Source organism: Malania oleifera, chromosome 1, assembly GCF_029873635.1.
Source record: "Malania oleifera isolate guangnan ecotype guangnan chromosome 1, ASM2987363v1, whole genome shotgun sequence".
Lineage (NCBI taxonomy): Eukaryota > Viridiplantae > Streptophyta > Magnoliopsida > Santalales > Ximeniaceae > Malania > Malania oleifera.
Window position 1 is genome coordinate 135,780,580 of NC_080417.1, and position 21,365 is coordinate 135,801,944.

At 35.3% G+C, this 21,365-nt stretch overlaps 2 protein-coding genes across 3 annotated transcripts; one reads left to right on the forward strand and one right to left on the reverse strand.

Moving 5' to 3' along the window:
- Positions 1–1,167: 1,167 nt before the first annotated feature.
- Positions 1,168–11,539, forward strand: LOC131163491 (3-deoxy-manno-octulosonate cytidylyltransferase, mitochondrial). The gene is made up of 8 exons (XM_058120089.1): positions 1,168–1,669; positions 5,905–5,950; positions 6,557–6,643; positions 6,740–6,864; positions 9,862–10,001; positions 10,067–10,118; positions 10,231–10,341; positions 11,203–11,539. The coding sequence occupies exons 1-8, from the start codon at positions 1,397–1,399 to the stop codon at positions 11,293–11,295; spliced, it is 927 nt and encodes a 308-aa protein (XP_057976072.1). The 5' UTR covers positions 1,168–1,396; the 3' UTR covers positions 11,296–11,539.
- Positions 11,540–19,759: 8,220 nt separating this feature from the next.
- LOC131163499 (uncharacterized) lies at positions 19,760–21,085 on the reverse strand. Of its 2 annotated transcripts, none has more exons than XM_058120096.1 (2): positions 20,273–21,085; positions 19,760–20,178 (listed from the first exon to the last, which is right to left on the reverse strand). In XM_058120096.1, exons 1-2 carry the CDS (start codon positions 20,642–20,644, stop codon positions 20,011–20,013), a joined length of 540 nt encoding a protein of 179 aa, XP_057976079.1. In that variant the 5' UTR covers positions 20,645–21,085; the 3' UTR covers positions 19,760–20,010. The 2 variants fall into 2 exon arrangements, with proteins under 2 accessions (XP_057976079.1, XP_057976082.1); XM_058120099.1 differs by having other exon boundaries at positions 20,312–21,077.
- Positions 21,086–21,365: the final 280 nt, after the last annotated feature.

Genomic DNA, 21,365 nt, shown 5'->3' on the forward strand with positions numbered 1-21,365 from the left:
TCTAGATAATTTTCACATTTTGAATTGGAAGTCTCCACATAACTACAAATTGGTTTGCTTCATAGGGAGCACAATTTGCTTAATGACTAGACTAAAAGTATAGCCAAGTGAGAGAGGCCGAATGACAATACTTATGTCCCAAAAAAGCATAGTTGGTCTGAGGGTTGTGATAAAATAGAATACATATATTTTTTTTTATTACGTCGGGTGTCTTGGAGCCTTCGGCTCATCCAGCTACATGATATATGATCATTAGTGGCCCCACGTGATACTCAGACTAATTCCTCGCCCACGTTGTCTGGCCCCACAGCCAACGCAAGAGATAAATCAGGTTTTTTGTCCAGCGAGGCAAGAATTGAACCTAAACTTATACTATCAAGCAGCCCACCACAGGTCCTTCCTGCCACTTGAGCCAACGCCTAGGGGCAAAATAGAATACATACTTGGTTAATATGTTGGCACATTCTAATTTTATTAAAATGCCAGTAGGTATTCACTTGAAAAAGTGGAGCAAATTGGTGCTTAAAGGAGCAGCAGAAGAACCCTCTGGTACTTGAAATTTGTAACAATTTGTGAGAGAAGGAGAAAAATAAGTATTATTTAATAGTTAAATTGAATACATTCTATTTTATAAATAGAGTCGAATTAAAAGAAGTTGGTTTAAGATAATTGCTCGTTTATTGCTTAGCTTATGGGTCTCTCCCTAATGTCACCCAAAGAGAAATCTATTTTGAGGAAAAGTGATTTTCTTTATCTAATTTGCTTTTGTAAGTGTGAAAATTGTCCTCCTTAGATTGAGCCATGTGAATGAATGTCTTTTGACGCACCGAACCTTATCTTCGCATATTAAAAAGTAAATGTATGCAAAATATTAAACGAAGATGAAAGATAATTTAAAAAATATTATATAGAAACTCAAATGGCTGCAAAAAGTATGTATTAACATAGTCTCATGTTGCTTTTAGGAGAGCATAGATTTTGGACTTTAAATTTAGATTTGAGTGAACTTAAATAAATTTTAATATAACTTTATATTACATTTTATCTAAATTTAATATCATTTAAAATCTAAAACTTTTCCAAACATAATTCCTAGGTCAATATCTTTTTATTTTATCAAGTAAAAAATGTTTGTCCATAAATAAAATATAAGCATATATATTTTGTGAAGTAAAGTCTTTAAGAATGTAGAAAATTGAAACCCCAAATATTGTATTGATCAGTTTAATTTCTACACTCTGAATATTGAATGGTACATATATATTAAAAAAGAAACAAAGAAAAGGAACATTGACACCGTCGCAGCGCAGCAGGCGAGGATTCTCTCAGCTGATTTAAATTCAGGTCGAGACTGGAGACTGACCCTGAGAGAGAAAAGAGAGAAGAGAGAAGAGAGATGGACCTCATGTCGATCTGCTCGCCATCATCATCTTCATCTTCATCGTCTTCTGCATCTGGATCTTCGAGCAGCAGCACCAAAGCTTGGATTGTGCACGGCGTGGTCGTCGGAGCGGCCATCGTGGCGGCCATCGGTGCCCACGCGTATGTTCTGCTCCACCGATCCTCCAAGTTTCGCAGCCGAGTCGTTGGAATTATACCGGCTCGCTTCGCTTCGTCCCGGTTTCAGGGCAAGCCTCTCGTGGAAATCCTCGGGAAGCCCATGATTCAGGTATTTGGCATTTTTGATCTAGTCATGTGTGTTTTATTTTTCTCTAATGTTCTACTGAATTAAGTTATGAATATTTATTCGATTTCCTCCTAACTTAATTTTGTATAGCTTTTCGATATTGACTCTGAATTGGGTTTTGTTTATGTTCGAACGTAGCCGAATGAACACGCATCGCAATAGCAGCCCCTTTTTCAAAAGTAATTTTGGGTGATTTTTTCTTTTTATGATTTTAAAAGGGCGTTTTAAATAAACATTGAAACTGTATATTGGGTGGTGAAAAATAACATTGAAAATCAAAATTAGCTGGGTCATACCTACAGTCTACATACAAAAGATTGTTTAAAACGAAATTAAAAGGCTTTACACGATTTGAGTTGTTAAAAAAATTATATTCGGGACTCTTGTGATAATCTTAGTGATCACTAATCTCATATGAGCGTTCAACTTGAACCTGCTTATGTCTTATTATTATAGTTACCCTCTATAACTGAGAAAATACAAACGCCCATGAAATGTGAGCAATTAGCCCGTGCTCTGTATTTGGTTATAATTTCGAATTTACCATGAATTTTGGCTTAAAATTTTCGTGAACTGAGTCATTTGGAATTTTGTATATTAACTTATCATTAACTGATCAAAAGTCACTTTCCATTAGTTTAGCTCACCAGATGGTCACAATTGATCAAAATCTTGTCAGTTATTTTGGTTAATTTAGCTAGCTGAACAACCCAAAAAAAAACATAGCTGGACAGCCACAAAAAAATTTAAAGTATTTAATAATAGGCCAAGAAATTATGGTCCAAGTTTGATCAAAGAAAATAAAAAAAGGATTTTGGGGAGGGGGAGGGGAGGGGGGGGGGGGGTGGGAATGAAATTTATAAGGGGGTACCCTGTTCCCTCCTTTATAGATTGCCTACCCGTTCATCCCATTTATTCCAAAAATAACTAAAAAAAAATACTAATAGTAGTAAAATAATTTAAATATAAAAATTAAAAGATATATATTTATAAATATTTCTGTTAAGCTGGGTAAATTGGTAAAGATTTTTGGTTAATCAGACACGTAAACAAAAACTGATTTTTTTTTTTAAATTACTGAATCCAACCAATTTAACTGATTAAGTAAACTGAATTTACCAATATCTAGTTTTCTATTGTTTTGGTGTTTGTGCTGCACAGCTAACAATTTGTCACTATTACATGGATTTGGTAGTAGACTGTCATAGCTGTGCACCTTGTATTGACTTCTAGCAAAACCTTCTTATAACATGTTTGATGAATAGTGTTAGAAGTATGTCAAACACCATGCCATTTGTAACAATACTGGGCCCAACTCTAGTGAAATATTGTTTGCTTTGGCCCACTGGTCTCAACGGTTTGTCCTATAAAAGGCACCTCATATAATTGGGGCCCTAACCATCATTTTAAGTCCAAGAACTCCCTAGTACACATCCAATGTGAGACCGTGACATGCTTTCTTGTCCAATCTCTGACGCTCTCGTCAAAGTGTTTTACACCTCTATGTAGGACCCACCCACATGATAGTGCCCCAAGGTGGCTCTGTTACCAAATATAATGGTCTTGGGCTTAACTCCGGTGAGGTATTGTTTGCTTTGGTTTATTGGTCTCACGAATTTGTTTTATAAAAGGCGCCTCACATAATTAGAGTCAAAACCATCCTTATAAGTCCAAAACTCCCTAATACAAATCCGATGTGGACTATGACACCATGCCTTGTTTTCTTGCAAGATGAAAAATGAGAACTTTTTGTTCTATGTTAATGCTCTCTCTCTCTCTCTCTCTCTCTTACTCTCACTTTCTTTTTCTCTCACTCATTCATATGCAAACTTTTTCTCTACTCTATTCATTTTCCTAAACCTTTTCTCTCTCTCTGCTATTTATTATTATTATTATTAATTTTTTATAGAAAAAAAAATATACTAAAGAAAAGGATGAGGAGTTACACTGAAAGGAGGAAAGAAATTCTCAAAAAAAAAGAAAAAAAGGCACAATAAATTTAAAAATTATACCATAGCTCCTTTCCTATCTTTTCGGAGATCTGATAATAGCATTCCCTAAAAAAACCCAAAGAATGAGCCCAAAAAGAAGCCTTGAAAGCAGCTCTATCAAAAAGGAAATGCTCAGAATTTAATTTGTTTTTGAAGATCCTTGCATTCCTTTCCAACCCCAATGTCTAGAAAATACCCAACACTGCACATCTCCACAACATTTTTTCTTTCTTACTCCCACAACCATTATATCAGACCATTAGGAAAACCTCCACTGTTGTAGGAATCACCAAGGTCTCCTCAAAGACCGAAAAAAGAAAAGCCCACAATTGCCTAGTCACCCTGCAGTGTAGAAACAAATGATCACTAGTCTCACTAGCTTCCAAACACAAAACAAATATTCAGACTAATAGCCTTCTGAGGTCTTCTTAGTTTCAACAAAGCATTGGTATTAAGTCTATCGGGAGTAAGAGTCCACATAAAAGCCTTGATCTTTTAAGGAACCTTAGCCTTCCAAATAAATTTGTACAAGGGATAGGGACACAGATTTGGCCTTTTCAATAATTGGGAAAAAAAATATTTAGTGGAAAATGAACCAGAAGAATCCCCAACCCAAATCCTTGAATCACCATATGTTTGAGGATTAAAAGAATTCAGCATATTCAACAACAATGTCATATTCTCACATCTCTCTCATCGAGATTCCTAAAGAAATGAAATCTCAAGAAAGATATCCACCCTCTAATGAATAAAAAGCATTGATTGAAGCATTATGCAAGAGAGAAAAATCTAGAAAGGCGAGGGAACAAATATTCCAAATGTGCCCACTCACCCAAACATCTTCCTAGGAACAAATATGATTCTCGTCTCCAATACGGTAATGAGTAAGAGGAAAGAAAGATTGAGCTACCTGAGGAAATAATTTCTGAGGACCAGCACAAGAAACCATACCACTACCCCTAGTATCCCACTCATTCCTATGCATACCATACTTGCTTTTAATAACCATACGCCAGAAAGAGCCAACCTCTAGAGGGAATCTCCAAAGCACCCACTAAGGAGATGTTTTTAGACACTAAATTCCCAAGGCCCACACCTCCTTCTCACTTATGTCTTTTCACTTTAACTAACCAAATGATCTCTCTTCTCATCCCCAATACTTGACCACAAAAATTGTCTCATAATTTTCTCTTAGGCTAGAGCCACCCTTGTTGGAATTCTAAAAGTAAAAAGAGAGAGAAAATGTATAGAAACAACACTAATTAGACCCCCTAAAGATAAGTAACTCCCTTTCCAACCCTCCAATCTACTACCCACTCTCTGCACCACCGATTCCCAAAAAGCAGAGTAGTTAGGATTGCCACCTAATGGAAGCCCCATGTAAGTTAAAGGCCAAACCAAAGTACTACAATGTGCTAAATTAGCAAAAGTCTCTAAATCATGCTCACCCAAATTGATACCTGCCACTCACTCTTAGACATATTGATCTTTAACCCCGAAATTTTCTCAAAAATTTTTATCAACGCTAAAACCTTTCGGAATTTCACAATATTTTCCTTGAGAAAAAAAAAGGGTATCATCTGCATTTTTTTATTCTTACTGCAATATTAGTCTTTTCAACTATTTTTTGGCTATCTCATGAGACAAGATGTGGCAGGAAATCACTTTCTTGATGAAGAACAAGACATGAAAATTGGTTTCTTGTCCATAGTGAGTGCTATTGGTAGATTTCAATTGATTACCCTGGTGAAACAACGTTGATTTTGATGTCAAACTGTACCATATGCAGATTCGGGGGTTGATACTTCCAAAAATAATTGTTGTATTGCGGAAGCTATTGATTTGTAATATTTTGAAATTCATGGAGGATCTAAGTAATAGCAATTTGAACTCTCGCCAAGTTTAAAAGGAAATCAGCTTTAATGACATTTTCTGACTTTTGTGCTTGCTTTGCTTGTCTTTGAAATTTTATTATATAAAAAATAAAAAAGAATAATTTAATCCCCACAAGTTGAAGTTACTTATGGTTGTTTTCCCTTTGTCTGCTCTGTTATTTAAGTTTTTCCAGCCTCAGCCTTGGTTGTATTGTATTTGATAATTATTACCTTAGTTGGGCAAAGTTCATCTTGTACTTGTGAATGTGCGCCCCCCCCCCCCCCCCCTCCTTTCCCCCAAAAAAAATGTTCTCATTGAAAAATTTTCACTGACCTAGTTGGTTTTTTACAGAGAACATGGGAAAGGGCAAAACTGGCAACTACATTGGATCATGTTGGTATGTTGCATCTTCAGGCTATTTCATTTAGTACTTATGCTATTTTGTTCAGGTGACATTGTGAAGAAATCTCTTAAAGAGGATGTTTTAGAACCACGTGTTTCAAAATGCTACTATACTAATCTAGTTTGATTTGGTCATACATCAATCATAAATTGCTATGCCATGGTTTAAGTCTTGTGATACAATGACAGCCATTGAAAGGTTTATTTTTGAATTGATCTTTGATGTGCTGCGCTGCTTCTGTTGTACTGGCAAACTCTCTGCTCATGGATTCCATCAAGTAATTGTGATATGATCTAGAGCTGCATTCTGTTGACATCACCTTAAACATGTGACCTAAAGGCTATCAAGTAATTTTCACTGTACAAGTTCTCTGTCTCTCTTTGATGTGCAAACATGTGAGACAATTGGATTTGCATGACGCTGCTCAACTTATTCTATGCTTAGATTGAGCAATTCATTCTTAGAGAACTTTTGATTTGATGACTGTCAAATACCCTATTTCTCCGAACTTTCAACATCCTGAACTTTCTTTTTCTCCTTTTTTAAAAAAAATATGGATTTGATTTATAATTTCTTATCAGTAGCTTCTTCCGTGTCCAGTTGTGGCAACAGATGACGAAAAAATTGCAGAATGCTGTCGAGGATTTGGTGCTGATGTGATAATGACTTCAGAATCATGTCAAAATGGTAGTAAATTTTGTTGCTGTGTTGTGACTGGCTGACTGCCAAAAAATTACGTATTGATTTGCTGATGCCTGATGCTGTGTATTCATAAAACTAAAGGTACTGAACGATGCAATGAAGCACTTCAAAAGCTTGAGAAGAAATATGATGTTGTAGTCAATATTCAGGGGGATGAGCCTCTTATTGAACCTGAGATAATTGACGGAGTTGTTAAAGCTCTACAGGTAAATCTGTTTTTCTTGCATTTGAGCTGCCTCTATAGTGCAACTGTGCTACCACCACATAGACAAAATGTTCATCTTGCTCAGATATAGGTGCTCTCTAAATTTTGCCATTGAGCATTGCAAGGCTCTTTCAACTTGCATACCCCGAAGTAGATGAATATGCCTTTTCTTAAACATGTTTCTATTGCCTTGAGGATCATGAGTCTTTTGCTACTTCTTGGAGATTCTTCTTCATACCATCCAGGGATTTTCACTTTATGTTTTTTTAATTCCATCATATTATTATTATCCAATGCTCATCTGAAATATTGAATCAGTCCAGAAACTATATTTGCTGTCAATGTCATTTATGGTATATTTGTAATGTTGATTATCTAAATGTTTTAATTTCTTTAAGGTGCTTAAATAAAGTAAGTTTTCTACATTAAAATTTTATCCTTAAATTTTTAAAACTATGTAAAAGTAATATATTTTTGAACTTTGGTATTGTCCCACAAACTATTACACACACCCCACCCCCCCCCCCCGGCGCGCGCGTTGCAGAATAACAGCTGGCCATAATGGATAACAGTTATGGGGAAGTGTGGGTAGTAGCTATTGAAAGGAAGGAAGAATCTGGATAATGTGGGAGAAAGATGCACAACTAGGAGTTCTGGCCATAATGGATAACAGTTCTGGGGAAGTGTGGGTAGTAAGGAAGGAAGAATCTGGATAATGTGGGAGAAATATGCACAACTAGGATTTGGTTAACATGAGAAATTTGGTTTCGAATATGGAATAAGATTGAATGGGTTATGCTTGAAATGGATAAAATAGGAAAATAATAATGTTCTCAAAGAACATGTAAGCTAAAGGAGAATATTACTGATTGAATATTATTGCCGGTTGTTGCAAACTTGAGTAAAAGAGGGAGAGAGGGCAGTGTAAAGAGATTAAAATGATGAAGTTATGACTTGGGCCAGGACAAGTTGAGCTGCCAAGAGTGCATCTAAAATTTTCATGGAAAATATGAGGAAATTAATTAACCGGATATAAGCTATTGAAACAAGGACATGTTCCCTGCTTGAAAAATGAAATGTTATTAGTTGCATGGACCATTATACTGGATAACTGATTTTTTAAGTCAACCAATTTGTGCTCTTGGGAACATGGTTTTAAATAAAGGCCGCGACCGTTACGTAACAGTTTTTTGGGTTACCGATACTGTTACACACTGCAAAATTGGTGGGAAGAAAAATTATAGCCGTAGCGGCCGTTACGTAACCGCGACAGGACTATTACACCAAAAAATTATTTTATTTTTTACCTTTTCTTCTCACTTTTTCCCTCTCTTTCACATATCATTCTCAATATACCTAGTGGCAAGAGGGGGAAAAATTATAATGAAGATGATAATGATACAAAATTTACTATTTCTTTAAATACTAACAATAGATGCATTAATAATTTGAAAATACTAACTTGTTAGGAAAATATTTATTTTGATAATATTAGTAATGTGATAATTATGTTCTATATTTTTCAACTTCAACCTTCTTTCTTTTCTAGTTATTTTATATTTGTACTATTCATATGTCTTATGTGTCTAATAGATTAATGGAGTGTATGATGTTTTTTTTTTCTTAATTAATTTAGCGCACACAAAAATTTATCACAGATAAGAACAATGAGAAGTATAAATACACACACACACACACGTAATTTTTCTATCAATGGCAGTTTAAAACAAATGTAAACTTGTTGCCCTTACCAAATAACTTAGTTACACAAACTAAAGGATCCAAAATACACTAAAACTCTTTCTAAGAAGGGCTAAAAGCTTAAAACATGCAAGTACGCTAATATGCACAAGGTTGTGCATTCTTCAAAAAATTCACGGCCATTACACCCTTTTCCCGTTATGTAACATCCACTACTCCCGCTTCCTGTTACACCCATTACCGTTACGTTATGCTACCCACTACTGTGATTTAAAACCATACCTGGAAATGATCAAGAAATGCCCTATACTGATACCTTAATTTTCATGGGTGGCCTTATGTTTTACCATTTGTGGTCTCTCATCAGTTATGGTGCATTATTTTGGAGGAATAGTCATTTCTGTAAATGCCTCCAGGCTCCAAGTGCCTCTTCAGGACACTTGCTACCTTGCCAGATTTTAACTGCTGGGTGTGTTGGTTGAGGAAAATTGTGTGGTACACATTCATTTACCATTGGGCTAAATACACACCTTATTGCAAGCCAAAACAAAAAAACATCCAGTGCACAAGGCTCCTACATTGGGTTGCGTATGGTACACTCCTCTCTTTGGTGCGTATCGTAGATGGACCCCTCGGTTTATACGTGGATATATGTATCTTCCTCATGTGACTTTGCAAAATCAATTGTCTGGTGATTGTGAATAAGCCCGTCTCATGGCAGGACTAGAATCCTTGAAGCCCATCCATGGTTGTTGAGTGATGCTTATACGTTTTATTGTTAGTGCCCAGGATCATATTTTTGTGGCCATTATTTCCAGTGGAAAAATATTCACTTTCTGAAATGATCATTTAAAGTATTGGTTGGAGTCTTGGCAATGCTGTCTAGAGAAATAGCATCAGGTTGTTTGAGTGGCTGTTGTCTCCCATTTCAAATCTGGACCTAATTTTTACGCTATCACTCTCTTAAGGCACCCTTAATGAAGCTCTGCTTACTACTATCTTTCCAGCAATTGGATGATAGAATGAGTCCACATGTTGATCTGACACAATATGGACCTACTTGTGGAGTTTTCTTATGTTAAAAGCTTTCCTGCCTGAGCTTTGTGCACCATAGGCATCTGAGGGGAGTCTGCAATTTCTCTTGCTACTTTTGAAATATTGTATGGTTTTCGGAAAATTATGTTTTGGCATTTTCTTTCCACTAAAGAGAAGGTATATTGTTTTTGATTTATGAACCAATTATTGTTCTCACATTTCATTTATTCTTATAATTTTGAGTTGTGTGTATTGTCTGCAGGCATCCCCTGATGCAGTGTTCAGCACTGCGGTCACACCTTTAAAACCTGAAGATGGATATGATCCAAATCGGGTGAAATGTGTAGTGGACAACCGTGGTTATGCAATCTATTTCTCAAGAGGGCTTATTCCATATAATAAGTGAGTTATAATGTCTGGGCTTGTCTTTTTAGAAGAGTTGTTAATTTGTCTACCTACTTATGCAGGTCTGGAAAGGTCAATCCACAGTTCCCATACTCGCTTCATCTTGGCATTCAAGTAATATCGTTCTACTCAAAACTGCATTCTTGTGGGCACAGAATGTTCTGCGTTTGGTTCTCGTTATACTGTGTTTTAACTACTCCATTTTTTTGTTTTCTTATGTCTTCAGAGCTATGATACAAAGTTCTTAAAGATATACCCAGAACTTCCACCTACTCCACTGCAATTGGAAGAAGATCTGGAACAGCTCAAAGTCCTTGAGAATGGTTATAAGATTAAGGTACTATAAGATTTTCTTCCATGTTTTTGTTTCTTCAAGCCAGTGGCTGTCCAAGGAGACTCTGCGTGATCCTTGTGTGTTAACCATAATTTAATCCTCTTTTTGATTGCATTGGGAGTGATTTTATATCTTTATTTTTTTAACATTTAAACAATAATGTGCGTGTGCGCCTGTGCATGTTTTCCTTTTTTTATTTTCAGTACTATATAAGAGTAAGATATTGACTTCTTGTACCACAATACCCCAATTTCATTTCATCTGCTACCACACAAGAAAATGCCCAGGGATTGATCATTCTTTTTTGTAAAAATAATGTGTGTGCATGTGTCTTTTTTCTTGTTACCATATCACAGTAAGGTATTGACTTCTTGTACCCTGATCTCATTTCACCCGTTACCACACAAGAAAATGCCCAGGGCACTGATCATCCATTTTTCTTATCACCAACATGACGATTTTGGTAGTGACCATATTTTGTGATGGACTTTGTGTCTAAGTTGAATAGAAAATTTTCAAATGAAAGCATTATTCGTGTGTTCTACTACCGAGAAATGTGTGACATTCGTTCATACTCCATGCACATGAAAGCATTCTATCAAGTTATTCTTGGGACATTGCATTTGAACCTGTTATTAAAAGAGAAAAGGAATATACCAAACATCACAAATAAAAGCCGTTGATGATCCTGTGTGTGCAAAATAACTCATCACACATGCCAAAGAGTAGAATTTATTGAACGGTTATCTATTTTTTCTTTTTTCCGTCTAGATATTTTGAAGGCAATAAAGAGGTCTGTTTGAGGAAGACTAAGATTTGTTCATGTGAAAATTTGGAAGTTCATGTATTTTTGTTCTTTTGCAGGTTATAAAAGTTGATCACGAGGCTCATGGGATAGACACACCAGAAGATGTCGAAAAAATAGAAACCTATATGCGAGAAAGGAACTTCTTGTAGTTCATGGACGCCCTAGGCTGTGAGCATGCTATTACTTGTCCATTTTCATGTGGAACTTGTAACCTTGTACTTACATAGAACATTTATGCGAGTCATTTACCATTTTGTAAAATTTTTGTTCCCAGAAGTGTCAGAACCTTGTTTAGGCGTATTTTGTATAATTATTGTTCCCAGTGATTACCATGTCTGATGGGGAATGGTGTGTGAATAAGTGTGATGAGGAATGTATCCATGGTCTTATTTTTTTTGGTTGTTGACCTAGACCACTTTAGAAGGGAAAAAAAACTCTTATATATGTGCTAGGCATATGTTCTTTGAAGCTCATTATTAGATTTTTCGTGTTTGATTGTAATAATCTAATAAATTTCAAGAACTAAAAAAATATGTAATAAATAATTGTAAATTTATATATAGACCGAAATGGGGTTGATTCAGACATTCTATTTGCCTTATATTGTGAAATGTTTATAGAAAGAGTATTGAACCTTCAAAACATAATAGGTATAAAACAAGGAAAGGCTTATATGCTTACTATAATTTGTGTTGAGTTGGAATACCAAGCAAGTCGACCTAGGTCATTACTTTGATTATAATGTAAATGGACCATGTGCTTAAGATTTATGTGATATTTTGATCGCTACTGTCATTACTTAAATTGTTTGATCATGCTTCATGATTCATCTGCATTCATAATCTTAAATTAGCTTCATTTTGCATAATACATGTGTAAAATCTTTTCATTATTGACTATCTCATTAGATGATTGTTGTAAGAGGAATTTTAGCTTGTTTGTTATTCGCCAATGAAGGTATGAACAGTCCACTGCATGAATCACCCTTCTAGATTTTAAAACACTTGCATCAGTAAGGAAAAATCTTTCATTAAGCTACTTGTTTATTTATGCATTTTATTTATTTTTAATCATTAAAATTTTTTTAAAAAGAATGAAAAAGATTTTATAGCTCAATTATTATTCTGCAATATTATAGTTGTATAATGATATTGTCATAGAGTTTTTGGCCGAATTAGAGTTGTACATAAATAATTTACAAAAATAAGTGTGTTCAGAAAATATTTATAGAATTAATTTCAGCATCACTGTTCTTCAACTCACGGTTATGTGTCACGAGTTAAGCTTGTTCAGGGCATTATGTTCGCCTGTGATCGTTTGCTCCTCGTGTGTTTGGGATGGTTTTTCATCATGTAAATACTAGTGTAGGGTTACTTTTCAGTATTTATTTCATTGTAAACCAAATAAGGCAGCTCCTATGCCCGCGCTCAATGGAAAACCTCTTCCACGGTTGCCCAGTTCTGGAAGATTTGCACGTGGAAATTGGTCGCTTAAGCACCCCTCCCCATATCGCTGTGCCTCCTCTGAAGAGCTTGCCTTTGCATTTTCACGGATGCGAAGGAAACAGGAAAAGAATTCATGCATATAAAGTTGATGCTCCGGTCCTTGAACACTTCTCTATTGCACGAGTCTTCCAAGACTCAGGTGTCGCCAAAAGTAACTGCAAATGCTATTTCTCTGAAGAGCCATCCATTCTAGTTTCAGCAACTGTTGATGGTAGACTCTTCAAGACCGATATTCAACCCATGTCTTTACGCAATATCCTTGAACATCTCTCGTGTTAAGTTCCTGAAATTGCCACACTGTTCCTCTTCGGCAAGTTTCTCATTTGTTATTTTTTTTTTCTTCTGAAAATATAGCTTTGACTAATGCTTATTTTACAAATCTACCCACTTTCCTTAGTTTAATCCATTTGCTGCTGGGTTGTAATCTCTGCAACTCGTTGCAATGGCTGCCAAACTTGTTCAAAATTTTTCTAAGTCTAGAATTTCTGCTGCTGGACAATGTGAGTTCATGTGTAATGAAACTTCCTAATTTCAGTAAATTACCTTGAAATTGCAACTTATAATCTTTGCTTTTGTCTCAACTTCATCCCAGTGGCTCAAATCAATGTTCATTCGCTAGTTTCCCAGAGTGTTCGATGATCCACCTCAAAGGACTAAAAATTTTAAACTTCAGGGGCAGCACCGAGGAGCTGAGTCTAGTAAAGTATATGCTGAAGAATGCTGTGGCTTTGGAAAGGATGATTATTGATTGTAATGAACAAATGATGAGCGTGAAGATGGAGATCTCCATGAAATTATTATTGTTCCCTAGGATTTCGTGAGCTTGTGTGATTAAATTTAATTGACTTTTTCCCACCTCAAGGTAAAATGATCATCCTTTTTTTGTATGTCTTGAGGATTGTTCTGTTCCTATTGCTAATATGGCTTAATTTAGGAAAAACACTTTTTAATAACACCATTAATCTCAAATATGATAATATTACAACTTTCCTTGATTACATTCTTTAATGGTCTGTTTGGGAATGCGAATTTGAATTTGGGCTTTCCAAATTCAGTTTCATTGTTTGGACCAACAGTTGTGAGAGTGTATTTGAATTTGATTAAAATTTAGGGTGAATTTCATTAACCCAAATTCATGGGTTTCAAAACATTCTGTCCCCATGTATTTGATTAACCAAATACATCTCCAAATCCCTATCTGTCCACCTCATTTGCAGCCCTGATGCCCTCCATGCCTAAAGCCCCTATGCAACTCCATGCCTGAAGCCCCTATGCATCTCCATGCTTGAAGCGTCGAATCTCTCCACCCTCCCTTCGTAGCTCCATGCCTATAGCGCCAAAGCTTTGAGTTATCTCTATAAACCCTAGTTTTGCACAATCGTGTAGGAAGAAATTGTAGATATGCAATGCCCTTGAAACACCTCAGGTACCTCTGATCTCCCTCGAGCTTGTTCAGGGCATTATGCTTGCCTGTGACCACTTGTCTTGTGCGTTTGGAATGGGTTTCCATCATGTAAATATTAGTGTAGGTTTATTTTCTAGTAGTAGTTTCTCCCTATGCCAAATAAGGTTGTATGACTTCTCGGTGACTTTGATGTGTCCTAGTGCCATGGTGAGAATTGCATATAAAGCTCTTTTGGGGGAGGGTGAGTGTTCATCAACGTGTAAAACTCACTAGATATTGTCAATGTATTTAACCTACTTGCCTCCCTCGCTAGACACACAATGTTAATGGAGATGTTGTTAATGAATTGCGTTGCTTCAATGTTTACTGCTTACTTGCCACTACTTTCATAATTGCTTACTGCTTCCGCTGATATTTGATTGAATGATAATGAAAGTGTTTCGTGGATGAATTGTGGTAAACGATAGGTTGAATAGTTAAGCAAGAGTGCTTTAGCTAGCGCTGCACGTCCTTTCACAAAGGTGTGAAATAGTTGGCCCGTGACACCTGAAGCCCCTATGCACCTCCATGCCTGAACCCCCTATGCATTTCCATGCTTGAAGCCTCAAATCTCTCCACCTCCCTTTGTAGCTCCATGCCTAAAGCGCTAAAGCTTTGAGTTATCTCTATAAACCCTAGTTTTGCACAATCATGTAGGAAGAAATTGTAGATCTGCGATGCCTTTGAAACACCTCAGGTACCTCTGATCTCTCTCTCTCTCTCAATATTGGATTCCAAACCAGAACCAAATGACTCTACTGTGAGTGTTTCAGGCTCTTTGAAAAATCCTAATTGGGTGTTTACATTTCATTTTCTATTCAGATGCTTATGTTTTATGACCTTGTTTGTTCTGTAATCTGTGCTGATTTTTTTGAATCTGTGCTTATGATTTCAATTATCTATAGGCGATGGCAGTTCTGATTATCTGCTGTTAACGTGTGCTTGTGCTTGTATTGACTTCCTGCAATTTGCTTTTTTGGAAACATTGTTGTATGTGTTATGAGGCTTGTCTGTTTTCCGTGTCCTGCAATTTGTGCTTGCATTGCTTGGCTAACCTACGTTTTATTATCTTAATCTCTAGCCCCATTTGTTTTGAAGAAAAAAAAAAAAAAAAATTACACATCGAAGGGAATATTTCACATTGTCAACAGAACAATATATTTTAATAAAGAAAAAAAACCAACTTCAGTTCTAGTGACACCTGTGCTCTTAAAGGGCATTTGTTTGTGCTTTAATGGACCCTGTTGAGAGGTTGGCTTTTCACAGATCATCTTTGTCTGCTCCTTTTAGTGCTCTGAATTTATCTTATTTGCTTAGATAAAGTTTACTTAAAATGGTCTAAAGCTTCGCGCTTCTTGGACAACTTCTGTTGATCTCTAGGATTTCACGTAGAATGTAATAATCTCATAATGAACAGTGGACACCAATCTCCCAATTTCTTGACTATGATCTATTTCCCTACAGTTTTATTTTTTGGAGGGCAACTATTCTCTCACTTCACTCTCTCCCTTCCATTTTTTTTTTTTTTTTAATAAAAGCCCTTTGATCTATCCATTTAGTGCTGAAATATGACATAAAGCATGACTACCCATGTATTATTGACCTTCAGGATGAGTTTCCTGAAATTTGAGCAGCTTCTTAGCAGGCATAGTTAAAATTGGACTGTAAAATGCATTCATGCCCATATATTATTTACCATTGGTGATAATCAGTGCTATTCTGCCATGTAACATCTCTTGCATTTTGTCCTTCCCTTCTAATAAAATTCTGTCTAAAGAGATAGTGGTGGTATCTTTATGAGTTGGAAAAAGAAATTGAAAATTATTTATGTAAACCAATGATTAAGCAATACATCATGGCTTTTTTATCCTCTATAGTTTGAAATTTTGCCTAATTTATTTCCTGTCTGGCATCAGGAATTCTTCTGTTAATTTCTTATCCGATCAAATCTTTGAAGTTCAGTTAGTAACATCCTCTTCCCAACTCCCAAGTTAGTCGACAAAAGATTTTGTTTTTTGAGAAGATTTCAAGTTGCTATGATGGACAGACACCAACTCATCTATTCTGTTGTATTTACCATACTGCCTTGAGCTACAACACCAGCACTACCATGATAGCCATCAAGCATCCCTGCAGCAGCATGAGGTTCTGCTTTCTCAGCCTGTAACTATAATTTATGTTATACATATCCGAATCTCTATGACATTTCATCCAACCATAAATCCAAAAATGTACAATAAACAGCTGAGACTAAGGATTAGTATCCAGAGGATGCCCTAGAGTTCTTGTCATATTATTTGTGATTTCTCAGCAGTCTATTAATTTAGGATGATGGTGACTTTATTAATTCCATGTTCTGTTAGTTTAGCCAAGCCTCTTCACATCTAGTTTGTCAGATTGCTTCTCTGTGTTCTTAACCATTGCTGAGATTACTAATACTCTGAGGTTGAACATAAACTGTTCAAACGATTGTTTTGGTGGTAAGCTGTTAAAAGTTCCTTGGAAAAATATTTACTTATTATGAGTGTTGCCAGTCTGATAACAGCATTCACTGTTTGTGGTTAGTCGGAATCCTTAAGGCCGCATTTGAGATTGAGAAAATATTAGGGAAAGAAAAGGAAAATATAAAGGAATTCTTCCATATTTGGTTATCAAGAAAAATGGGAAAGAAAATAATAAAAAATACCAAATCCATAAACAAAAATTTGATTTTACACAACATTAGTATTTTTTAAAAAAATTTTAGTCATCTTAAAATAAATTTTCATTTTTTATTGTATTTAATAGAGAAGGAAAATATAAGAAAAATAAATAAATTTTCTCCTTATTTTCCTTTCTTTTTTTTTTTTCTTTCCTCACATAAAATCCTTGATCAAAATCGATCCTAATATTACTTTAGAACTTACACGTGTCTTAATTTATTTATTATTTCGATTTAAAATTATTTATATTCAAATTTTTTACTAATTGGACCCTCATACCAACAAGTGATCCAAAAGCTTTGGTAGCACATGTCCAAATTCCTTATCATAGGATTTTTTTTTTTTTTTTTTTTAATTTAATGTAAAGACAGCGAGATGGCAAGAATAAAAGACCAAATACAGATAGCTCTAGCTGTTATCACCAACCAAAACTAATTTATTCTGCCTAAGAACCCACCCTGCAACTTGGAACTAAGCTGCCTATATATGAAACTTTGCCCTAAAAATATTATATGAGCTTGGCCCTATCTACCCAGTACCTGCCTAATTAAATGGGCTCTATTGATTCTTGCACAGTGGATTAGAGCAATTGAGAGGGGATGGGGGGTGGGTTAACAATTTGGTACCTGGTTGGACAAATTTAAGTTAGGCACAAGGGCAATTCACAATTGACAGGAAAATACACTTTACCTTGTTTTGGTTTGGATGGTACCCTAGCTAAGGCAATTGCATATGTACAACCCCATTACAAGTCCCATGTAATGTGTGATTAATCCTACTACTAGTAATTAATAATGCTATTGCTGGTGCACTAGTTTCTATCTAGTCATCCTATTTAACATGTCAAAATTAATCATTTAAAACTTGTCTCTCTATGGTGTGTTGACTAGGTATAACTACCCAAGGGACACATCTTTCTTTTTCAAAAGCTGGAGAAGTGATATTGTGTAAGTTATTAGCTTTGAGATAAAGTCTGTCATATAATTGACAATATTAAGGAACTGTTGCAATTGCTCTGTCATCATCTGACTATTTGGAAAGGTGCTGAGTTGTGTAGCAATATAAGGTTGTAGTTCATATTTCCTCAACTAATCTTCATCCTAAGAAAATCAACTGTCTTTTCGATAGCATAATTCTATAGTATTTCACAATATCAGTGAACTAATTCAGAAGCTTACCATGTGATGTTGTATCCTTTGAGAACAGAAGGATATCATCAATATAAATCAAGGCATGATAAAGTATGGACTGGAAGATCTAGCCATGCTAAGCTTTTATCTTGATTGTACCGATTCCCGACAGGCATTAATTATAAAAATATAATTATATTTTAATGAAGAAAAGTTTTTATCCCCTTATTAGAAAAGTAAATCGAATTGAAATTCAATGACTATTTAGAGAAGTAAAGTAAAGTTTATCTCACAAAATTTATTTCATCGGTCAACAATTTTTTAAGAAAAAAAAAATTAAAGACCAATAATAAAGGCAAAAGTCTATTGATATGTGTCCCAAATGCATTTATCGATTTCTAGAAAACCTTCCCATCTTGAAATCTACGGCATTCAAACTCAAATACATTGTTAGGTTTTATTAAATCCAATATTTGGCTTTTATTCTAAGTTCATCTCCCTACGTCCAAATGAAGCCTTTAGGGAAGTGTTTGGGATGTGAATTGTGATGAGAAGAAAAAAAAAAAGCATTAGGGTCCTTATGGTTGTGGCTATTTTCATTTTTTATTTTTATTTTTTCAAAAAACAACAATTGTACAACAAATGTAAAGTAATAAAAAATTTTAACACTATTCACTTGTAGAAAATACCTTCATTTTCTATTTATAATTTTTCAAAAAATTACATAAAGGTCAGCTTATTTTTTAATTTTTTAAATTTGTATAGAAAATTGAAAAATAATTTATCTTCTTATGTGATTTTTAAAAATTGAAAAATTATGTGTTTAAAAATATAAAGTAAAAACTGATTTGTACAACTAAACAAATTCTTTATTTTGTATTTTTAAATATAAATATTGAAAAAGATAAATTAAAAATTTTATAATTTTTTTAAAAAATTAAAATAATAAATTTTTTTTTTTTTTTTTTACAATTATACAACTCTTAAATTTTTAAAATTTTGAAAAATCAACTAAAATTGAGCAATAAGAACTCTTTAGTGAATAATATTTGAGCTGCTCCACTGTGACATTTACCTGCCGACATACTCACATATATGATATATCTGGTTAGCCTACCTAATCATTAAGTGCCATTTGGGGTGTGCCTCTAGCTACGCAGCTGCACCATCCCTATCCCGCCAGCTAACCCTTTAATTAATCATAATTTTACGCATGCCAAACACGTCTTAGTATCCGACAATAACTACGACTCCAAGATCCACCCCTTCTTTAAGCTTTATTATTATTATTATTATTATTATTAGTATTATTATTATGTGCTTATGACTTACCAAGTAGTAGAAACAATTTAAGAACTCATTTTGGTATTCAAAGGAATAAGATAAAACATAATTTGCATTTTGAAGGTAATAGTTATTTTTTTATATATTTTTAATTATTTTATTTAATATAAAATTCAAAAAATTATAGATATTTCCATAATAAAATTTAGAAATAGTTATTTTTTTCTATTATTTATTATGTACTCATAAAATATTTCACATTTTTATTTATTTTACAGTACCAACATAATTTTTTTATATAATTAATTGTAACTAATCTAAAAAAATTATTTATTCTTCAGAACAGATATTTTGCAAACCTTTAGTCTTTACATTTGCCTTATTTAAATTGAGAGTTGGATAGATTTGGATTATATTTAAACAATGTATAAATATTATTTATATTGAATTGCGTATAAATTTATAAAAGAAAAATTAAATATGCATGATGTGCAAAATCATTTGGTATATTTTTTATTTTTTTATAATTAAATATAAAAAATAGATAATTACTGAAAAAATATCTCATTTTTTCTTTTCCTTTTTCGAGATTTTCCACTCCAAACAATCCTTACAATGAGATTAACATTTTCCCAGAAGGGGAAGAAAGCTGTTTGCTAAAAATTTTTTAACTTAAAAAGAGTCACCGCGTACCACCGTACATGACCGGTAGCCGCCCTTTAACATGACACGTGGTACTCACAAAAAGCGAGTAAAGTGCGCGGGCCTCTACTCGAGGGTCTCGTGTTGGCCGGGTCAACTATCCAGAAGCCGGTTCGTTGACCAAGCGAACCGCCGTTTGGAAGAGGAGCAGGGAGAAGGAGTCGAGAGAGAAGTAGATGAAGCCGCTGGGCGAGTGAGTCACGAACGATCCGAAACTCTTTCCCACCACGCAGTGCCACGCCGGCCCGTACACCGAGTCAAACTCCTGCCGCCCAAATCAAATTTACAAAAAGCAAATCAAAATATGCTCAACAATTGGTAATTAATTAATTGGCCGGAAGTTTGAAAATAATATATACCCAAAAATTCAAGAGAGAGAGAGAGAGAGAGGTAGCTGCCTTTTTGAGAGCACGAGCGATGAGGGTGGAATTGGGGCGGTTGGGATTGGCGGTGGCGGCTTGACGATCGAAGAGGGAAGTGGTGAAACGGAGGGCACGTTCTTGCATGGTGGGAGGCATATCCGCCGACAGCAACCGCGCGTTAAGGGCAGCCGCGGTGGCGGCCAGCGCCAGTTTAAGCTTCGTTTCGGAGCAGCCGGGAGTGGTGGACGTGGAGGGCCGCCTGTAAATTAATGCCGACTCTGCGCGTTCCAGCTTGGGATATGAAGATTGCACAGAGAGTTTCTTCCGCTGCTGCTCCCGTTGATCATCGTCATACTGTGATTTCTCCATTAGATGATATAGTCTGGGGAAGAATGAAAATCGACAGAGGAATTGGTAAGATGAATATGAGAGAGAGAGAGAGGAAAGAATGCAGATGAAGTTTGACTGGTGGTCCGGTTTAGCTGTAGGTGTAGTGTTGAATATTGAAGAAGAAGAAAAATGACAAAAAAGGAAAAAGAAGAAGAAGAAGAAGAAGAAGAAGAGGAGGAAGGAAAAATAAGGGCGCGGAAAAGTCAGGAGAAGTTAAGGGCATGGGATTGACAGACAAGGACATGCCTCTCTGATTATATATATTTGCCTGAAATCTTTTTTTTTTTCTGGGTCTTTTACTTCGATTTACCAATAATCTGTCGCCATGTCACTGTTCCTTTGATTTCCAATTGTCAGTGGAGCAGGTACTATTCTCCATTGCCGTAAAACAAAATGAAAATGATCCTATCGTTGCCCTGCACTGCACCAAGAAACGACTCTGTTTTCCTTTTGAAATGACAATTCTAGATTTCTCCTGCTCCCACGGTACACATTCATCTGTGTTTTTTTAATCTTTTCCCTTCTCTTTTGTCCTGGGCTCTTGTGGATAACTCGACTGTCAATGATTATTGTGCAAATAATTAAACAATTAAAATATTCTTTTTTTTTTTGAATTACGCACCGAATTTTCAGGTATCCGTTACGGTCCACATGACAAATCCCGTGTCTCTTGAAGCCGACCCCATAACTTCAAAGGGAA

Bases quoted from the DNA above. Each gene is read 5' to 3' on its own strand.
- LOC131163491 (XM_058120089.1), top strand. From the start codon at position 1,397: ATGGACCTCATGTCGATCTGCTCGCCATCATCATCTTCATCTTCATCG. The intron at 6,644-6,739 runs GTAGTAAATTTT...ATAAAACTAAAG, and splicing joins TTCAGAATCATGTCAAAATG to GTACTGAACGATGCAATGAA. The intron at 10,002-10,066 runs GTGAGTTATAAT...CTACTTATGCAG, and splicing joins GGGCTTATTCCATATAATAA to GTCTGGAAAGGTCAATCCAC.
- LOC131163499 (XM_058120096.1), bottom strand. From the start codon at position 20,644: ATGGAGAAATCACAGTATGACGATGATCAACGGGAGCAGCAGCGGAAG. The intron at 20,179-20,272 runs GTATATATTATT...TTTGGGCGGCAG, and splicing joins TCTCTCTCTTGAATTTTTGG to GAGTTTGACTCGGTGTACGG.